The following is a 19,268-nucleotide window of genomic DNA, read 5'->3' as shown; positions in this document are numbered from 1 at the left end:
AACTTTCCTGAGCTGATAAAGATCAGAATCTACTATAGAAAGGCTTACATATTCCAAGTATCATTAATGGAAAAAGACCCATAATTAATAATACTCTTTTCCTATCTTGGGAAAATTGTTGAGTTACAAGTTTAAGTTTTTAAAAAGTACCGACATGTATCACAACAGAAAAAATATATATATAAAGGGAACAAAAGACAGAGACTTAAAATATAAAAGGAGTATAAGCCCCTAATCAATTGCTTTAAGGGTTCCCAGATCATCCTCCATTGTCTTGAAAACATTCTGAATTAGTGCCCCTCATATTTGCTTACAGGAAACTTAGAAACAAACACAGAGAAATCTTTAAGATAGTAAGTTGATACGATACATTGGTAATGAAAAATCTAAAGAGAAAACACCTTCAATGGTAAACTAATCCCAGGATGAACAATTCATTTCCTGGCCCATCCCAGTGACCTTCCCTCTCCCAGACTCTCATATGTATGTGCGGGGACAGAACATGTGACCCAGCTCTCGACCACTTGGCACATCTCAGGCCCTCGGCCATATCATTAATTCAGAGATGGGCATGTGACTTAATCAGAGACAGTAAGATAGAGGATTTTCCTAAGAATCCTGGGAAAAGAATTCAGGCTGGAGTCTCTGCCCCTGAGTGTCATAATCTGAGGATGATGTCATTGCCTAGAAAGCAGATAAATGAAGATGAAGTATCTGTCCTGATGACATGGTTTGATCCCTGTAGCAAGTCACACCTCACCAGATATACCCTGAGATTTACCCAGCACGTCAGCCAATAAAGTTGCACGCAACAGAGTCTAGCAATCAATTCACTTAGTCAAGAGTATAATGGGGCTGTCCAAAGGGCTAATGTGATTACATATTATATCATCACTATTAAATGAAGGAAGTCAAGTGTAGCTCTATTGTTCACTGGTTCAAGAGTCCCAGGACATTACACTGGAGAAAGAATTCTGGGACAACTGCATATACACATTCAAAGGAATGAAGTTGAACCCCTTCCTCACACCTACACAAAAATTAACTCAAAATGGATCAATGACAAAATATAAGAGCTAAAACTGTAAAATTCTTAGAAGGAAACTGAGGTGTAAATTGTTGTGACTCTAGATTAGGCAAAGTATTTTTAGATATGACAACAAAAGCAAAAGTAAAAGAAGACATTGATAAATCATACTTCATCCAAATTAAATGTTTTTATGTTTCAAATGAAGCCATCAAGAATGTGAAAATCAAACCCCTAGAATGGGAGAAAAATATATATCAGATATCTGATAAGGGTTTAATATCCAGATATATGAAGAACTGTTAAAACTCAAAAACAAAAACAAAAACGAAAAGACAGACAACCCAGTTAAAAACTTGGGAATGGTTTTGAATAGATATTGCTCCAAAGAAGATCTACAAATGGCCAATGAGTACATGAAAAGATGCTCAATGTCATTACTTATTAGGGAAATGCAAATCAAAATCACAATAAGATACTAGTTTACAACAGCCAGGATAGCTATAATAAAATATTTTTTTAAAAGATGGAAATAACAAATGTTGGTAAGAACATGGATATTTCGGGACCCTCATTCATTGTCAGTGGGAACATAAAATGGTACAGACGCTGTAGGAAACAGATTGGCAGTTCTTCAATAAGTTGAACATTGAATTACACATGACCGAGCAATTCTACTACCAGGTATATACAAAAAAGAATTGAAAACAGGTATTCAAATGCAAACTTGTATACACAAATGTCTGTAGCAGCAGTATTCACAATAACAAAAGAAGCCAGAAGGAAGAGATCACCATGTGACAGAGGCATCCATCACCAGAACACTGCTGACCAGGCAACAAAAGTGAAGTGGGCCGACATCTTGATTTTAGAGTTCTAGCTTGGAGACAGTAAGTGCTTGTGGTTTGCACCAATGTATTGTGCAGTATTTGACACAGCAGCTCTGGCAAATTAAGGCAAACATTAAATGATAAATCAGTATTTTCACCTCTGGTCCTACTGTTCTGTACTGAAACAGGGAGAGAGACCTTCCCTGCTGTGGGGAATCATTCACCTGACTCTCTAAGAACTACCTAATTCCACCTTCTCATCCAACTTTCTCAGTAAATGCTCATTCATGTCACTTCCTCTCCTCCCACTCTCTTTTGAATCCTTCACCTCCAATCTAGTGTGATTAAATTATGAGAAGTTGTCAGCGGCCTCATACTGAACACAATAGCCTATTCTCCATTTTTATCCCCTTCAGCTGAATTTTGAACTACTGAGTGCCCTCTAAATTCTGCCTACTAAAGTGCAACTTGTAGTGCACCCAAACAGAAATCCCACTTCACATGATCCTTATTTGTTTTTTTTCCACTCGGGATGAGAATATTAATGCAACACCAGTGAGAGTCCTTCATTAGCGATATCTATATTCCACAAAATTTAGAGAAATTCTTGACCTTGGGAATGTATGAAAACAAAATTATTTGTTGAAAATTATTTTAGTCATATCTCTGGGGGCAGTAGCTAACTTGAAACAAGCAAAAAATGAATTTTTTAAAAATGTACATTAAGCTATAAAGAGCACAATTGGTAATCCAGAAAATAAAACCAGTGACATAGCTCTTCTGTCTCAGAATGCAGGGGCTGAGGGATGGAGAAGATAAGAAAGTTGAGGAGGAAGATGATAGTGATGGAGCCTGGAGAATAGAAATCTATGGATGACAGGTGTTCACAAAGAATAAATCAGAACAAAATTTCAATGACTTAACAGAGGGAAATCTCCAAGCTTTCAATAACATGGGCTTAACTTAGGTTTACTGTATATGGTGAGTAGAATAATATCTCCACATCTTGATTCCTGAACATGTCATTATCTCATATTACATGTCAAAAGGACTTTGCAGATATGATTACATGAAGGATCATGAAATACAGTGTCTGGGTGGGACCAATGTAACCACAAAGGCCCTTATAAATGAAAGAGGGACCCAGAAGAGTCCAAGATTTGAGGAGGCCTCACTGCTGGCTTTGAACAAGGAGGAAAGTTTCATGACTCAAGGAAAGTGGACAGCCTCTAGGAGCTGGAAAGGGCAAGAAAACACATATCCCTAGAGCCTCCCAAAGAAAGAGGGTGCTGCCCCTTGATTTGAGGCCAGTGAGACACATTTCAGACTTCAGGCTTCCAGAAAATAAATTGGTATTGTTTTAAACTGCTAAGTTTGTTGTAATCTGTTACAACAACCTTGGGCTACTAAGACACTGTGTTTGGGGCAAGGTCATGCAAAAAGATCAATCTCTAGAATGTAAGAATAAAACCAGGAGGAAAAAGTAAGCTACTTCTGAAGGAACCAAAGTGAGACTAGCTTTAGATTTCTCCTGCACACTAGAAACTGCAGGTGGTAACAGGGAGGTTAATGAATCTGCACCCAAACAAGTTGGCGCTCAGTGTGGAGGAAGGGACATTCTCAGGTATACAATGACTTCCTAAATTAAAATGTATTACATCCCAGGAAAAATACTTGAAGATATTATTAATTTAGTACAAAGATGAATGAATAATAAAATTAAAAAGCAAACCACGCATCTGGGTGGAAGAAATGTTTGGCATTTTGTTTTCATCCCAAAGCAAAGAACTGTGCGTTTGATTGGAAGCACCAGGAAAGTCAAGGTCACCTATATGGAAACAGAAAGGTACCAAGATTCAAAAATTATCACGAAAAAGAAAACAGTAAAAAGAATGAGCTTACACCAAATGGAAGGAGTAAAATCAAGGATATACATGGTGTGAATGGACCAAATTCTCATGTTAAAAGAAACTGTCAGATTGGAGTAGCTTGTTTGTTTTGTTTTGTTTTTTTATTATGCTCTTCACAAGTAAACTTGTAAAAGCGTAGCTTTCTTCTCAATGTAAGGAGACAAGGAATTCAAAAATAAAAAGTGTAGCAATATTGATGTCATATAAGGTAGATGGTAAGAGATATTAGTTAATGATAAATGCCAACTTCTGGAAAAAATATAAGAATCATAAATCATAGATATTTTTAAAGAGGAAAAATTGACTTATGCAATCAACAAAGTCAATATTACAACTATATATATTAACCCTTACAAAAATATACATTTTTAGCTGTATCCATGGACACTTTACAAATATTGATTATATAGTGTCCAATATACAAGCCACTAGCTCCATATGACTATAGGGCACTTGAATTGTGCTTAGTCCACATTGAAATATGCTACAGGTATAAAATACATACTACATTTGGAAGACTTAGTGAAAAAAAAAAGAGATGTACAGTATCTCAATAATTTTATACTGAATACATGCTGAAAAGATAATATTTTATAAATTTCAATAAAAACAATATATTATTAACATGAATTTTAAATGTTTTTTAGTTTTTTTAAAAATATGCCTACTAATAAATTGTTAATTACATATGTGACTTGCATATTTCCTTGGAGAATTCTATACAAGGTCACAAAGAAGACCTGTTAAGAAATTATCAAAAGCAGTGATTTCATACAAAAAATTAACTAACTGGAATACAAAATAATTAGGAAAAAGTAAGGGAAAGTTCAAAAGTTTAACTATAGGTAAACTAAGAAATAGCTCTTGAGAGCCATTAAATAAAACTGAAGATCAAAAACTGAAATTAAAATTCTATTAAGAAAAACAAAAGAGAAATTTATATCAAAACCTAAAGGACATAGAAAAGTTTTATTTATAGCCTTCAACATTATAATGCATCATCTCAAACAATGAAAAAATTAATTTTAAAAATAAGCCAAAATTAACAAAATAGAATTTAAAAACAGCAGAAAAAATAAACAAATCTAAAAGCTATTTCTTTGGGAACACCAACAAAATAATTCAATCTATCATGGGCCTTTGCGTTAAGGAAGAAAGATAGGAAGCAAACATATAAAAGACTTAGACTCTGAGAGGAAAATAACACAAGTTACTTAAAGGAGTCAAATCTGTGTGTTATGCAAACCAAATAAGTAAGGGTAACAATATCATAAAATTAAAAAAAAAAAAAAGAAAAGAAAAAAGAGAAAGATCTTAACAGGAAGAAAATCATAATATTGTACCTATCATGCATAATACATTAGATTTACAAATAAATGAACTTTTTGAAGCAGCAAATTAATTGGCATCACCATATCTAAGGGAAAAACAAAAATACAGACAGACATTTTCATAGATACACTTGTATTTGGAGACTTTAACCCACAAATGCAAGTCTACAAGAGATAAAAGCATCAAGATAAAAAAGAAAATCACTGCTGAGATTGAGTTGTTGAGACTGCCAAGGGTCAAGGTAGATCCAAGACCCTAAGGATCATGGACCCTAAAGATTAAGTGAGGCAGACATCCAGTCTCCAAACAATATACCTTGTCCACCTGGCAACATTTAAATTGCAGCATTAATAATGCTGATAGATAATATTTATTGGGTGATTTCTTTATTGGGGGAAGATTATGATCAAGGTCATCTAGCTAGAACAATGGCAGGGAAGACTTTGAACCAATGCAGTTAACTCCAGAGAACATATTCACATAAACAAACTAAAAGAAAATAGCAGCAGTTCATTTTAAATGTCTCTATACTCTTAGGCAGTTTTGCACATCTAGTAGATGCAAATGTATTTATAATTGACAACACGTCAACAAAGGGGGCAAAATCAAGTAAGAAAAGATAACTTGTGATTTGATCAAAAAGAAGAATGAAGATTGGAGTCCTTTATAATAATACATTCATGAATAAAAGGAAGTACAGAGTAAGAACACGACAACTATAAAATGATCTACCATGATAGGAGTTATATAAATTAAGTGAATAGGACATAAATGGGCTGATTTCCCTATAAAAGTGATAATTTGCTCAGTGGACTAAGAAACCAAATTCAGTCCCCAAGATTACAAGCAAACAAACCCAAATACTGAAGGTTAATGTAAGAAGCCTCTGAACTTATTGATAAAGCAGCAGTTTCCACCACAGAAAGTTGGGTTTAAGCGAAAGAGGTTCAGCAGTGCGGTAAACCTTCCTGACAAACTCTTCACCTATTAGACTCATGTCTCTTTGTCACTGACCCCACCTTCACTGGGTTCTTAGGCACATGGTGTTATCTCACTGACCCCTACCATCATCCTTGGATGATTTCAGTGTCCCAAGTAGAAGACCCATTTAACATGCAACTTTCATGATGCCTTCCCAAATTTAGAACATCCCCACATTCTACTCCAAGGAAAAACTCCAGGTCAGGGAACATCCTGTCAGAAAAGCTGGAAATAGTTGGACTTACTTCTTTCTCTGATCATTAACCCCAGTCTTTCCTCTCTGGCATGGTCTCACTTCCACTCAACTTATTCAGCCTCCTTGAAACTTCTACTTCCTTTGACTGGGTAGGTCCCCTTATAGTCACATCTCCATCCCCTCCAAGACAGGACCTCTAAAACCTTTCATGGCAACAAATGCAATTTGCTACTTCTTTTATCCTTCTACTGAATAGCTGCAAGCAAAAATCCCCAGATAGGTAAGTTCCCCAGATGGATCAGCTTTTCTGCTCCCACATAGCAAAAGTAATCGCACAACCAGGAAGGCAGTGCCTCTACCAATGGACACTCTTCTTTGAGCCACACTGTTCCTTCTCTGACATATTAGGGGCCCTCACCCCTGCCTCACCTTCCTCTCAGTGACCATTCCAACTTAACCCCACTACTGGAGACACTTCAATATTTACCTCCCCAAATATTGTTAGAGGGAGAATGAGAGAGAGGAATCCTTTAGAAAGATTGGGAGATAAGTAAGCACTTGAAAGAAAGTTTTTAAAAAACAACCTCCACCTGGAACCCTGATTAGGTAATGGCACCCATACAGACCTGAGACAGAGGCTTCCTGTGGGCACAGTTTATGCCCCCAATGAAGAGCATGTTGGGCATGATGGGCCTGGGATAGTCCATCACAAAGTCTCCTCGGAACAGCTACATGGAGGCGTAGCTGAAAATATCCACCAGGGACATCTCTCTCTGCAGGATCTCAGAGACAAGGCTTGCGTAGGGAGAGAAAGAAACATCACAAATGTATTTCAGGGTCAGAGGGTAGAGCATGTTCTTGACCCGCTGTAGGAAGGCATGTGGTTGAATTCCTTGTTAACATCCTAGGAATATATGAGGAAGGGTTTGGACACTGTGTGCCCATAAAATCCCAGGCACATGGAATGAGGTGCAAAAAATGAGCTGTCCTTCAGGGACCTGATCACTCCTTGTTATGCAGTAGCTCTGTATAAGACTTATGAAAGAGCATAGATGCATTTTTCAAAATTGCTATACTTTTAAAACGTATCTCACTCTGGCCCACCATGAGCTGATCATATTCTTCTTGGGTATAGGAAGGGGCATAGGTTCTCAGGGTGAAAAAAGTCAGCTTCTTTCACGTGCAAGCTCACTTCTGGAGCAAGGACGACAGCCTGGTGGCCTCTGGTGCTGAGCTCCTGCACGACCTTCCGCATGCTGAGCCAGTGGCTGCCTTCTATGGGCACCAACAAAACCTTCCTGCCCTCAGTCCCGGGCCCAATGCCCAGGAAAAGCAGCGGTCCCGGGAGCACCCACAGGGAAAATTGGAGGCTCATCGCCATCTCCACAGAATCCTAATGCTGCTGACTCTGCACACAAGCCGTGCCCTTTACCTTAATTTTCTTCACCTAATCTTATCACTAAGCCATTGAGCAAGATGGAGCATGATTGGAAGACAGAATGCCCTCCTTAAGTTAATCATTGCAGAATAACTCTCTCCCTACCTTTCACCCACTGGGCACACCCTTTTGTCTGCACACAGAGTGACACTTTATTCCCTCTTCAATAAACTCCCCTGATCCTACTATCCTCTCAGGGCCATATCCTCATCTATTCTCTTGTGTTTCATCCAATTGTCCAAACAAGTAAGTGTGTCTGCACTGCTTTCCTTTCTTCAACTTCCTTCTCCTGTGAACCACCATCTTCTCAGTGACTGCTTATCTTGGATAGAATATTTTTTATGTGAGATTAGGAACAACCTACTTAATAAGTCAAGCCCTCGATCTTGAGGCTTGCTGTTGTTAAACAGAGGCTAAGCATACCTATAATTATGCCCAAGAGGCACCTCCAGAGAAACTCTTTTGTTGCTCAGATGTGGCCTTTCTCTCTTTAGGCCCAACTCTGCAAATAAGTTCATTAACCTCCCCCATTTCGTGGGACATGACTCCCATGGGAGTGACACTCCCTGATGATATGTGACACAACTCCCAGGATTGAGCCTGGCCCTGACATCAAGGGATTGAAAATGCCTACTTGACCAAAAGGGGGAAAAGAAAGGTAACAAAATAAGGCTACAGTGGCGAAGAGATTTCAAATAGCGTCTAGAGGCTATCCTGGAGGTTACTCTTATTCAGGCTCCAGCTAGATATCCCAAATGGCCACAGTATGCCATGCCCCAACCAATAGTAGTCTCAAAATACCTAGGTCCCTATCTGAGACTCTACAAAAGCTTCACTCACTAGGTTCATTTTTCAGAATCTTAAATCCTACAGCATGTTCCTAAGCCAGATAAATACCAAAATCCAGAGGCAAGAGCCTCTTCAAAAACATCAACCAGATGCAGCTCCATTTCCCATAACATCGACACCCATTTTCAATATGAACAAGTTAGGGTGGTCACTGCCTAGACATCCCTGAAGATCCAGAAAGTGAGTAAATGAGAGGAAGGAATAATAACAGAAAAGATAGGAGTCAACAAAAGATTATGAATACTGAATATTTATATAAATATATTTTTTTAGATGTTAGGGTATTAGAATAGCTCGAAGGAAATAATGGAAATGGTGGAACTGTAACCCACACATTCTTTGAAACTTGCTCTATACCTATTCATTAAATTGTACTTTGAAAGTTATCACCTTTCTGTACATATGTTGTATTTCACAATAAGGAAATAACTGAAATTGTGGAACTGTAACCCATAACATTCTTTGAAATTTGCTCTCTAACTACTGGTTAAATTGTACTTTGATAGTTATCACTGTTCTGTATACATGTTATATTTCACAATGAAAAATGTAAACACATACACATACAATAACATACTACATCACAAGAGCCAGGATAGCAAAAATAATTTTTTTTAAAAAAGGCAAATAACAAATGTTAATAAGAATGTAGATAAATTGTAACCCTCATTCATTGCTGGTGGGAGTGTAAAATGGTACAGTCACTGCAGGAAACAGATTAGCAGTTCTTCAATAAGTTAAACATTGAATTACACGTGACCCAACCATCCTACTCCTAGGTATACCTCCAAAAGGATTGAAAACAGGTATTCAGACACACACACACATTTGTATACATGAATGTTCATAGCAGCAGGAATCACACTAGCTAAAAGGTAGAAACACCCAAATGTCCATCAACTGATGAATGGAAAACAAAATGTAGTCTATCCATACAATGGAATATTCTTCAGCTGTGAAAAGGGATGAAGTTCCGACACATGCTACAACATGGATGAACCATGAAAACATTGTGCTGAGTGAAAGAAGCCAGATACCAAAGACCACATGTCGTAGGATTCCGTTACATGAATAGGCAAGTCCATAGTAACAGAAAGCAGAATAATTGTTGCCAGGGGCTGGATGGAAGGAGAATGGAGAGTGACTGCCTGAACGGTTGAGGGTTTCCATTTGGGGTGATGAAAATGTCCCGATCTAGATATGATGAGGGGCACAACATTGTGAAAGCACTCGATTCCACTGAATTGCAGGCTTTAAAATGGTTAAAACAGAAAATTTTATGTTATGTGTATTTTACCACAATAAAATAAAATGGTGTACCCTCTTTGGAAAACACTCTGAAAGTCCCTCAAAAAGTAAACATGTACTTATCATGCAGTCCAGCAATTTTGCTTTGTATTGGTTTAAAGTTGTATGTGTCCCAGAGAAACATGTTCTTGAATCTGATCCAATGGGTGTGAAACCACTGTAAGACCTTTTGATAGGACTATTTCAGTTAACGATGACCCACCTGCATCAGAATGGGACTTCATCTTCTTACTGGAGTCCTTTGTAAACAGAATGAATACGGGGAGAGAGAGAAAAACGAGTAAGCAAGAAGCTGAAATCAGTGGAAACTGGAAAGAAGGGAGAGACCAGCAGATACTGTCATGTGCCTTGCTATGTGGCAGAGGAGCCAAGTATCACGCAGCTGGTCTTCGGGAAGAAAGCATCTCCTTCATGACGCCTTCATTTGGACGGTGTCCCAGACTCTAACTGTAAGTCAATAAATTCCCATTATTTAAGCCAAACCCATTTCCCAGCATTGCTCTGAGCCACCTAGGAAACTAAAACATGCTCCCCAGTATATACCCAAGAGAATTGGAAACATATGTCCTCACGAAAAATTTATGCCAATATTCATAGCAGCATTATGCAAAATAGCCAAAAGTGGAAAAAAAAATCAAATGTCAATCAGATAAGGAACAGTTACATAAAATGTGGTATATCCATAGAATAGAATATTATTCACCAATAAAATGTAAGGCTACAACAAATATGAATTTTTAAACATGATGCTAAGCCAAGGAAGTCAAACATTTGCAAATTGGATCTATGAAAATATCAGGGTGAATCTTAATAGGTATGGCTGCAGGCCTTCAAAAGAGGAAATTGTGATGCAGTCAGACAGAAGCAGTACAAGCCCCAGTCAGAAGCCAGAAAGGAGAGATCACCATGTGACAGAGGCAGCCATCACCAGAACACGGCTGACCGGGCGAGAAAGTGAGGCAGGCTGAAATCTTGATTTTGGACGTCTAGCTTAGAAACAATAAATGCAAGTTGTTTAAATCAAACTATTGTGCACTATTTTCATGGAAGCTCTGGCAAATTAAATCACCCGTTATGGGATAAATCAGTCTTTTTCACCCAGGGTCCCACTCTTCTGTATCCAAACAGGGAGAGAGACCTTCCCTGCTATGGGGAATCATTCACCTGACTCTCTAAGAACTACCCAATTCCACCTTCTCATCCAACTTTCTCAGTAAATGCTCATTCATGTCACTTCCTCTCCTCCCACTCTCTTTTGAATCCTGTCAATGTAACTTCCTTCACCTCCACCCTAGTGTGACTACACCCTGACAAGTTGTCAGTGGCCTCATTACTGAACACAGTAGCCTATTCTCCACTTTTTCCCATTCAGCAGAATTTTGGACTATTCAGTACCTTCCAAAACCCTTTCCTCCTACTGATGTGCGACTTGTAGTGCACCCAAACAGAAATCCAGCTTCACATGCTCCTTATTGTATTTTTTCAACTCAAGGGATGAAAATATTTATGTGAAGCCAGTGAGAGTCCTTCATTCGTGGTACCTATATTTGATAAAATTCAGACAAATACCTTACCTTGGGAATGTATGAAAACAAAATTATTTGTTGAAAATGATTATAGTGATATTGGGGGACAGGGGAGGCAGTAACTAACTCGAAACAAGCAAAAAATAATTTTTTAAAAAATGTACTTTAGAAGCAATAAAGAGCACAATTGGTAATGCAGAAAATAAAATCGATGACATAGATATGCTCTCCCAGAATATGGGGGCAGGGAGGGGATAGAAAAGAATAAAAAGTTGAGGATTAAGATGATACTTGTGGAGCCTAGTGAATAGAAATCTATGTATGTCAGGTGTTCACAAAGAATAAATCAGAACAAGAAGTTCAATAACTTAATAAAGGAAAATCTTCAGTTTTCAATAAGACACAGGTTTAACTTTAGACTTACTGTGTATGGTGGGCAGAATAATAGCTCCATATCTTCATCCCCAGAAGCTGAGAATATGTTATATTACATGACATTACATGACAAAAGGATATCATTACATGATTACATGAAGGATCTTGAAATTGAATGTCCTGGATTATCTGGGTGGAGCCAATGTGATCACAAAGGCCCTTATAAATGAAAGAGGAAGGTAGAAGATTCCAAGATTTGAGGAGTCCATACTGCTGGCTTTGAACAAGGAGGAAGGTTCCATGAGTCAAGGAAAGTGGACAGCCTCTAGGAGCTGGAAAGGGCAAGGAAACAGATTATCCCTAGAGCCTCTCGAAGAAAGAGGGCCCTGCTCCTGATTTTAGGCCAGTGAGACACATTTCAGACTTCAGACTTCCAGACAATAAATTTGTAAGATAATAAAGTGTTGTTTTAAACTGCTAAATTTGTGATAATCTGTTACAACAGCCTTGGGAAACTAAGCCACTGTGTTTGGGGCAAGGTCATGCAAAAAGATCAATCTCTAGAATGTAAGAATAAAACAAGGAGAAAAAGTTTGCTACTTCTGAAGGAACCAAAGTGAGACTAGCTTTAGGATTTCTCCTGCACACTAGAAACCGCAGGTGGTAACAGGGAGGTTAATGAATCTGCACCCAAACAAGTTGGCGCTCAGTGTGGAGGAAGGGACATTCTCAGGTATATAACGACTTCCTAAATTAAAATGTATTACATCCCAGGAAAAATACTTGAAGATATTATTAATTTAGTACAAAGATGAATAAATAATAAAATTTAAAAGAAAACCACGCATCTGTGTGGAAGAAACACTTGGCATTTTGTTGTCACACCAAAGCCCAGAACTGTGTGCTTGATTGGAAGCACCAGGAAAGATAAGGTCACCTATATGGAAACAGAAAGGTGCCACAATTCCAAAATTAACAAGGAAAAAGAAAATAATAAAAAGAATAAGCTTACACAAAATGAAAGGAGTAAAATCAAGCATATACATTATGTGAACAGACCAAATCCTTTTGTTAAAAAAGACTACCAGACTGGAGATTTTTTACAATGTGCTCTTCACAAGTAAACTTGTAAAAGCATGGGCTTCTTTTTAAGGTAAGTAAAGAGACAAGTAATCCAAAAATATAACCAGTAGCAATACTGCTATTATATAAGGTAGATGGTAAGGGATATTGTTTAATGATAAAAACAATATTTATGAATAAAATACAAGAATCATAAACCTATGTGCACCAAACAATCTAGCAGATCAGAGGTAGATAGACACAAATAAAAAATTATTAAACTTCAAAACCTGACCAAAATACAGTTAGAAGGGGATATTTTAAGATATAACAACTGTAAAGACTTAGTAGACATTTTTTAAAACAGGAAAACCGATTTAAGCAATCAATAGTCAATATTATAGCTACACATAGACACTTAAAAGTAGACACATTTTTAGATGTATTCATGGAAACTTTACAAATACTGATCACATGGTGTCCAATATATAAGCCACTAGCTACATGTGACTATTCAGCACTTGAATTGTGCTTAGTCTAGGTTGAGATATAAGTGTAAAATATATGCCACATTTGGAAGACATTGTATGAAAAAAAGAGAATGTAAAACATCTCCTTAATAATTTTATACTACTACATGCTGAAATGATATTTTATATTTGATAAATAAAACGTATTACTAATATTATTATATATATTTTAATTTACTTTTTAAAAAACATGCCTACTAAAAAATTTTAAATTACATATGACTTGCATCACATTTCCATGGACAATTCCATACTAAACCACAAAGAAGACCTGTTAAGAAATTATCAAAAGCAGTGACTTCACACAAAAAATTTCTCTGATTGTAATACAAAATAATTAGGAAAAAAATAAGGGAAAGCTAAAAAGTCTTAACTATACATAAACTATGAAACAGCTCATAGATAGACATTAAATAAAATTGAAAATCCAAAATAGAAATTAAAATTCTAAGAAAAATTTATACCAAAACCTAAGGAACATAGAAAAATTTTTATTTATAGCCTTCAATACTATAATGCATGATCTCAAGGATGAGTTAAAACTTTTTGAAAATCAGCTGAAAGTAATGAAATACAATTAAAAAGAGCAGGAATATATAAGCCAATCTAAAAGCTGTTTCTTTGAGAAGATCAGCAGAATAATTCAATCTGTCATAAGCCTTTAGATTAAGGAAGAAAGATAGGAAGAAAACATATAGAAGACTTGGACTCTATTCTTTCATCTTAGAGAAAAATAACTAAAGCTACTTAAAGGAGTCAAATCTATGGGCTATCCAAACCAAATAAGTAAGGGTAACAACACCTCAAAATAAAAAAAAAGAATTTAATCGGAGAAAAATCATAATATTGTACCTCTCATGTATAATACATGATGATGATTTACAAATAAATGAACTTTTATGCACCAAATAAACTGGCATCAATAGGTCTAAGGAAGGGCACAAATACAGGCAGACATTTGCATGCATTACTTGTATCTGGAGAGCTTAACCCACAAACACATTTCTACCAGAAATGCAAATGTCAAGAAGAGGAATATAACTGCTGAGATTAAGCTGCTGAGACTGCCAAGGGTGAAGCAGATCCAAGACCACAAGGATCATGAACCCTGAAGGTTAAGTGGGGAAGACAGCCAGTCTCCAGATGACACACCTTGTGCACCTGGGCAATATTTAAATTGTGGCAATAATAATGGTGTTACATAAATTTACTGGGGGATTTATTTATTGGTGGTTGATTATGATCAAAGTCATTCAGCTAGAACAATGGCAGTGGAGTTTTGTACCAATGCAGTTAACTCCAGAGAACATATTCATAAAAACAAACTAAAAGAAAACAGCAACATTATTTCCAATGCCTCTCTACTTTTTCAGCAGATATACAAATCAAATAGATGCATATATATTTATAATTTACAAAACACATCAATGGGGGCAAAATTAAGTAAAAATACGTAACTAGAAATTTGATTAAAATTAAGAATGAAGATTAGAGTCCCTTATAATAATACATTCAGGAATAAAAGAAGTACAGAGTAAGAACATGACAACTATAAAAGCTCTACCATCATAGGAGTTATATAAATTAAATGAATAGGATATAAATGGGCTGATTTTCCTATAAAAGTGATAGTTAGCTCACTGGATAAAGAAACCAAATCTACTCCCCCAAGAATTCAAGCAAACAAATCCAAATACTGAGGGTTAATGTAAGATGCTCCGAAATTATGGGTAAAGCAGTAGTTTCCACCATGAAAACTTGGGGTGAAGCGAAAGGGGTTCAGTGCTGTGGTCAACCTTCCTGACAAACCCTTCGCCTATTAGACTCATGTCTCTTCATCACTGACCCCACCTTCAGTGGGTTCTCAGGCCCGTGGTGTGATCTGCTGTCCCCTACCACCATCCTTGGATGATTTCAGTGTTCAAGTAGAAGACTCACTTGACACACAACTTCCATGTTGCCTTCCCAAGCCTGGAACATCCCACATTCTACTCCAGGGACCAACTCCAGGTCAAGGACCATCCTGACAGAAAAGCTCAGAAAAGCTGGACTTTCTTTCTCTGATCATGAACCCCAGTCTTCCCTCTCTGGCATTGTCTCATGTCTGCTTAACTTACACAAACTCTGAAACTTCTACTTCCTTTGACTGTGTAGGTGCCCTTGTAATCACATCTCCATCCATTCCAAGACAGAACCTCTAAAACCATTCCTGGCAATGTAGACCCGGCATCGTGGGATGGAGAACATCTTCTTGACCAAAAGGGGGATGTGAAAGGAAATGAAATAAGCTTCAGTGGCAGAGAGATTCCAAAACGAGCCGAGAGATCACTCTGCTGGGCACTCTTACGCACACTTTAGACAACCTTTTTTAGGTTCTAAAGAATTGGGGTAGCTGGTGGTGGATACCTGAAACTATTAAACTACAACCCAGAACCCATGAATCTCGAAGACAGTTGTATAAAAATGTAGCTTATGAGGGGTGACAGTGGGATTGGGAATGCCATAAGGACCAAACTCCACTTTGTCTAGTTTATGGATCGATGTGTAGAAAAGTAGGGGAAGCAAACAAACAGACAAAGGTACCTAGTGTTCTTTTTTACTTCAATTGCTCTTTTTCACTCTAATTATTATTCTTGTTATTTTTGTGTGTGTGCTAATGAAGGTGTCAGGGATTGATTTAGGTGATGAATGTACAACTATGTAATGGTACTGTAAACAATCGAAAGTACAATTTGTTTTGTATGACTGCGTGGTATGTGAATATATCTCAATAAAATGATGATTAAAAAAAAAAAAATAAAAAAAAAAAATAAAACCATTCCTGGCAACAAACACAATTTGCTAGTTCCCTTATCCTTCTACTGAGCACCAGCAAGCAAAAATCCCCAGATGGATCAGCTTCTCTGCTCCTACACAGCAGAAGAAATGGCACAACCATGAAGGTAGTGCCTCTATCAATGGACGCTCTTGGTTGAGCCACACCATTGCTTCTCTGACTTATTCGGGACCCTCACCCCTGCCTTGTCTTCCTCTCAGTGACCATTCCAACCTAACACCACTACTGGAGACACTTCAATACTTAACTCCCCAAAGATTGTTAGAGGGAGAATGAGAAGTAGGAATCTTTAGAAAGATTGGTAGGCATGTAAGCACTTGAAGGAAAGTTTTTAAAACATGGTGTCCACCTGGAACCCTGATTGGGTAACAGCACCCATACAGACCTGAGACAGAGGCTTCCTGTGGGCACAGTTTATGCCCCCAATGAAGACCATGTTGGGCATGATGGGCCTGGGATAGTCCATCACAAAGTCTCCTCGGAACAGCCACACGGAGGCATAGCTGAGAACATCCGCTAGGGACATCTCTCTCTGCAGGATCTCAGAGGCAAGGCTTGCGTAGGGAGACAAAGAATAATCGCAAATGTATTTCAGGGTCAGAGGGTAGAGCATGTTCTTGACCCGCTGCAGGAAAGTCATGTGGTCTGAATTCCTGGTTAACATCCTAGGAATATACGAGGAAGGGTTTGGACACTGTGTGCCCACAAAATCCAGGTCACATGGAATGAAACGCAAAAAATACACAGCAGGAATGGACAGGTACTCAGCCAGCAAGGACCCACAGGGGTAAATGGGGTCCGTTAGAACCACATCAAATGAGCTGGCATTCAGGGACCTGATCAGCTCCTTGTTATGCAGCAGCTCTGCACAAGACTTTTCAAACAACATAGCCACATTTTTCAGCATCGCTATACTTTCAAAAAATATCTTCAGAAAATGCATTTTTTCAAAACCCTTGTAACTCTGGCCCAATACGAGCTGATCATATTCTTCTTGGGTGTAGGAAATGGCAAAGGTTTTCAGGGTGAAAAAGTCAGCTTCTTTCACGTGCAAGCTCAATTCTGGTGCAAGGACAACAGCCTGGTAGCCTCTGGCGCTGAGCTCCTGCACGACCTTCCGCATGCTGAGCCAGTGGCTGCCTTCCATGGGCACCACCAGCACCTTCCCGCCCTCGGCCCCAGGCCTGATGCCCAGGGAAAGCAGCAGCCCCAGGAGAACCCACAGGGAAAACTGGAGGCCCGTCGCCATGTCCACAGGATCCCAACACAGCTGACTCTGCACCCAGCTGTGCCCTCTACCTCATTTCTTCAGTCAATCTTATCACCAAACCGTTGAGCAAATGGAGTGTGATTGGAAGACAGAATGCCCTCCTTAAGTTAATCATTGCAGAATAACTCTCTCCCTTGTCTTCCACCCACGGGGCACGCACTTCAGTCTGCACACAGGGCAACACCACTGTTCCCTCTGCAATAAACTCCCCTGACCCCGCTACCCTCTCAGGGCCATGTCCTCGTCCACTCTCTTGTGTTTCATCCAATTGCCCAAACAAGTGTGAGGACACTGGGTTCCTTTCCTCACCTCCCACATCCTCTGAACAATGGTCTCTCAGGTGGAAACTGAGCTCTAAGGGGTCACTGGTGCCGTGTCCCCAACCAGAAATTCTCAGCTGGCCGTGACACCATCTCACCACTCTTGCAACCCTTTCCTCCCTGCCTCTTAAGAATCTACTGCAATTATTTAAGAAAGCCTATTAAGAAGAGCACAACCTTTAAAGCTGAACAGAGCCACACGGCAAAGGACAATATACAAACCTGTTTTATGACACATCATTGATATTGATGAGATAATATAATATTTATACTTCAAATGAGAAGAATATATAAAGTGAAACTAGAAGATCTGTACTTGATTTTACTTGGTCAAACTAGAGAGAATAAAAATAGGCAACAGTGCCAATATTCTTCTCCTTCATCCAACAGAGCACCTGCTGGGAATTGAATGGTGAGTGAATCGTTATGACACCTAAAATAGTGGCTGCACAGGTGCTGATGCAATGGAACAGATGTCAGGTTGTATCTGGAGATGTTTAATCTCAATTTCCAATCTGGTGCCTTACTAAGTTCCTGTTAATTTCTTGATGGAATTTCTGAAGAAGTTCTGGTTTAGGGTTCAGAAGTGTGCAAATTATTTAGGTGTTAGAATGTTATAAGACCTTTTTAAAAATCCAAGCACACAAAAGAATATGACTAATAATTTACTAAGCCAACATTCTGCAAATTGAAGATCAGTTCCCTACATTTGAACGAAAACAAGGACAGGGTGAGGCTTCCACATCCGCCCCATGGAATAAAAGTCCCAGTTACCTGCAGCCTAAACGTGCAGAGTAACCCTTAGCAGCCACCGGGGTCTGCTCCCCACGGGTCGGGGGCGCCGGCACTGGCCTGGCCTCTGGCCCTGTCCCCTTCGGGGCCTTTCTGACACGCTGCAGTTTATGCTCAGACTTTGCCCCAATGTCATGTCCTGGCTCAGGTCCTGGTGAGGCCCCTGCTCCCTCCCGAAGGCCACGGAAGGCCCTTGGGGCGCAGGGCGGGCACGGCCGGGTGTGCGCTTCTGCGGGAGGATTTACGGGCTCGGCCGGACCCGGGGAGTCCACACCGGCGCTGTGTGTGCAGAGGTGACGGCCTGCAGGGGCGAGGGCTGCGGGGACACAGCAGGAAGGAGAGGCGGGAAGTGGGGGCGGCCCCCAGGGGCCTCGCAGCCCGGGGAGAAGCGGAGCCCAGGGAGGCGGCGCGGAGGGCGGGAAGAGGCGGAGTGTGCCCGGGAGCGCGGAGGGGCTCGGGGAGCTGGGAGGAGAGAGGACACCGGGAAGGAGTCCTCAGCCGGGGGAGAGCCATACCCCCACACCCTTTAAATGTCCGCGCCTAGCACGCGCCCTTCTGATGACGGGGGCGAGCATTCCCGTCGTGTGAAAAGGGCCCCCCCACCCCCGCCCTGAACTAAGGCAGCCGCGTTTTGATTCAGACGTTGTTGTCATCTGACTTCCACACTCCTATCTGGACTTAAAGGA

General features: G+C 39.4%; 2 protein-coding genes and 1 pseudogene across 3 annotated transcripts in view; all 3 read right to left on the bottom strand.

Annotated features, from left to right (window-relative positions):
• LOC119544040 (UDP-glucuronosyltransferase 1-6-like) overlaps nt 1-19,268 on the bottom strand; it is a 235,793-nt gene that overhangs the window by 81,251 nt on the left and 135,274 nt on the right. The gene's annotated exons all lie outside the window — the stretch shown is intronic.
• LOC119544049 lies at nt 6,592-8,423 on the bottom strand (annotated as a pseudogene).
• LOC119544047 (UDP-glucuronosyltransferase 1A3-like) lies at nt 16,192-19,095 on the bottom strand. The gene has a single exon (XM_037849075.1). It carries the CDS (start codon nt 17,447-17,449, stop codon nt 16,532-16,534), a length of 918 nt encoding a protein of 305 aa, XP_037705003.1. The 5' UTR covers nt 17,450-19,095; the 3' UTR covers nt 16,192-16,531.

Source organism: Choloepus didactylus, chromosome 9, assembly GCF_015220235.1.
Source record: "Choloepus didactylus isolate mChoDid1 chromosome 9, mChoDid1.pri, whole genome shotgun sequence".
Classification (NCBI taxonomy): domain Eukaryota; kingdom Metazoa; phylum Chordata; class Mammalia; order Pilosa; family Megalonychidae; genus Choloepus; species Choloepus didactylus.
Note: the sequence above shows the minus strand (reverse complement) of the source record. Positions and strands in the feature narration are given on the sequence as shown.

Coding starts and splice junctions, on each gene's coding strand:
- LOC119544047 (XM_037849075.1), bottom strand. CDS start 17,449: ATGGCGACGGGCCTCCAGTTTTCCCTGTGGGTTCTCCTGGGGCTGCTG.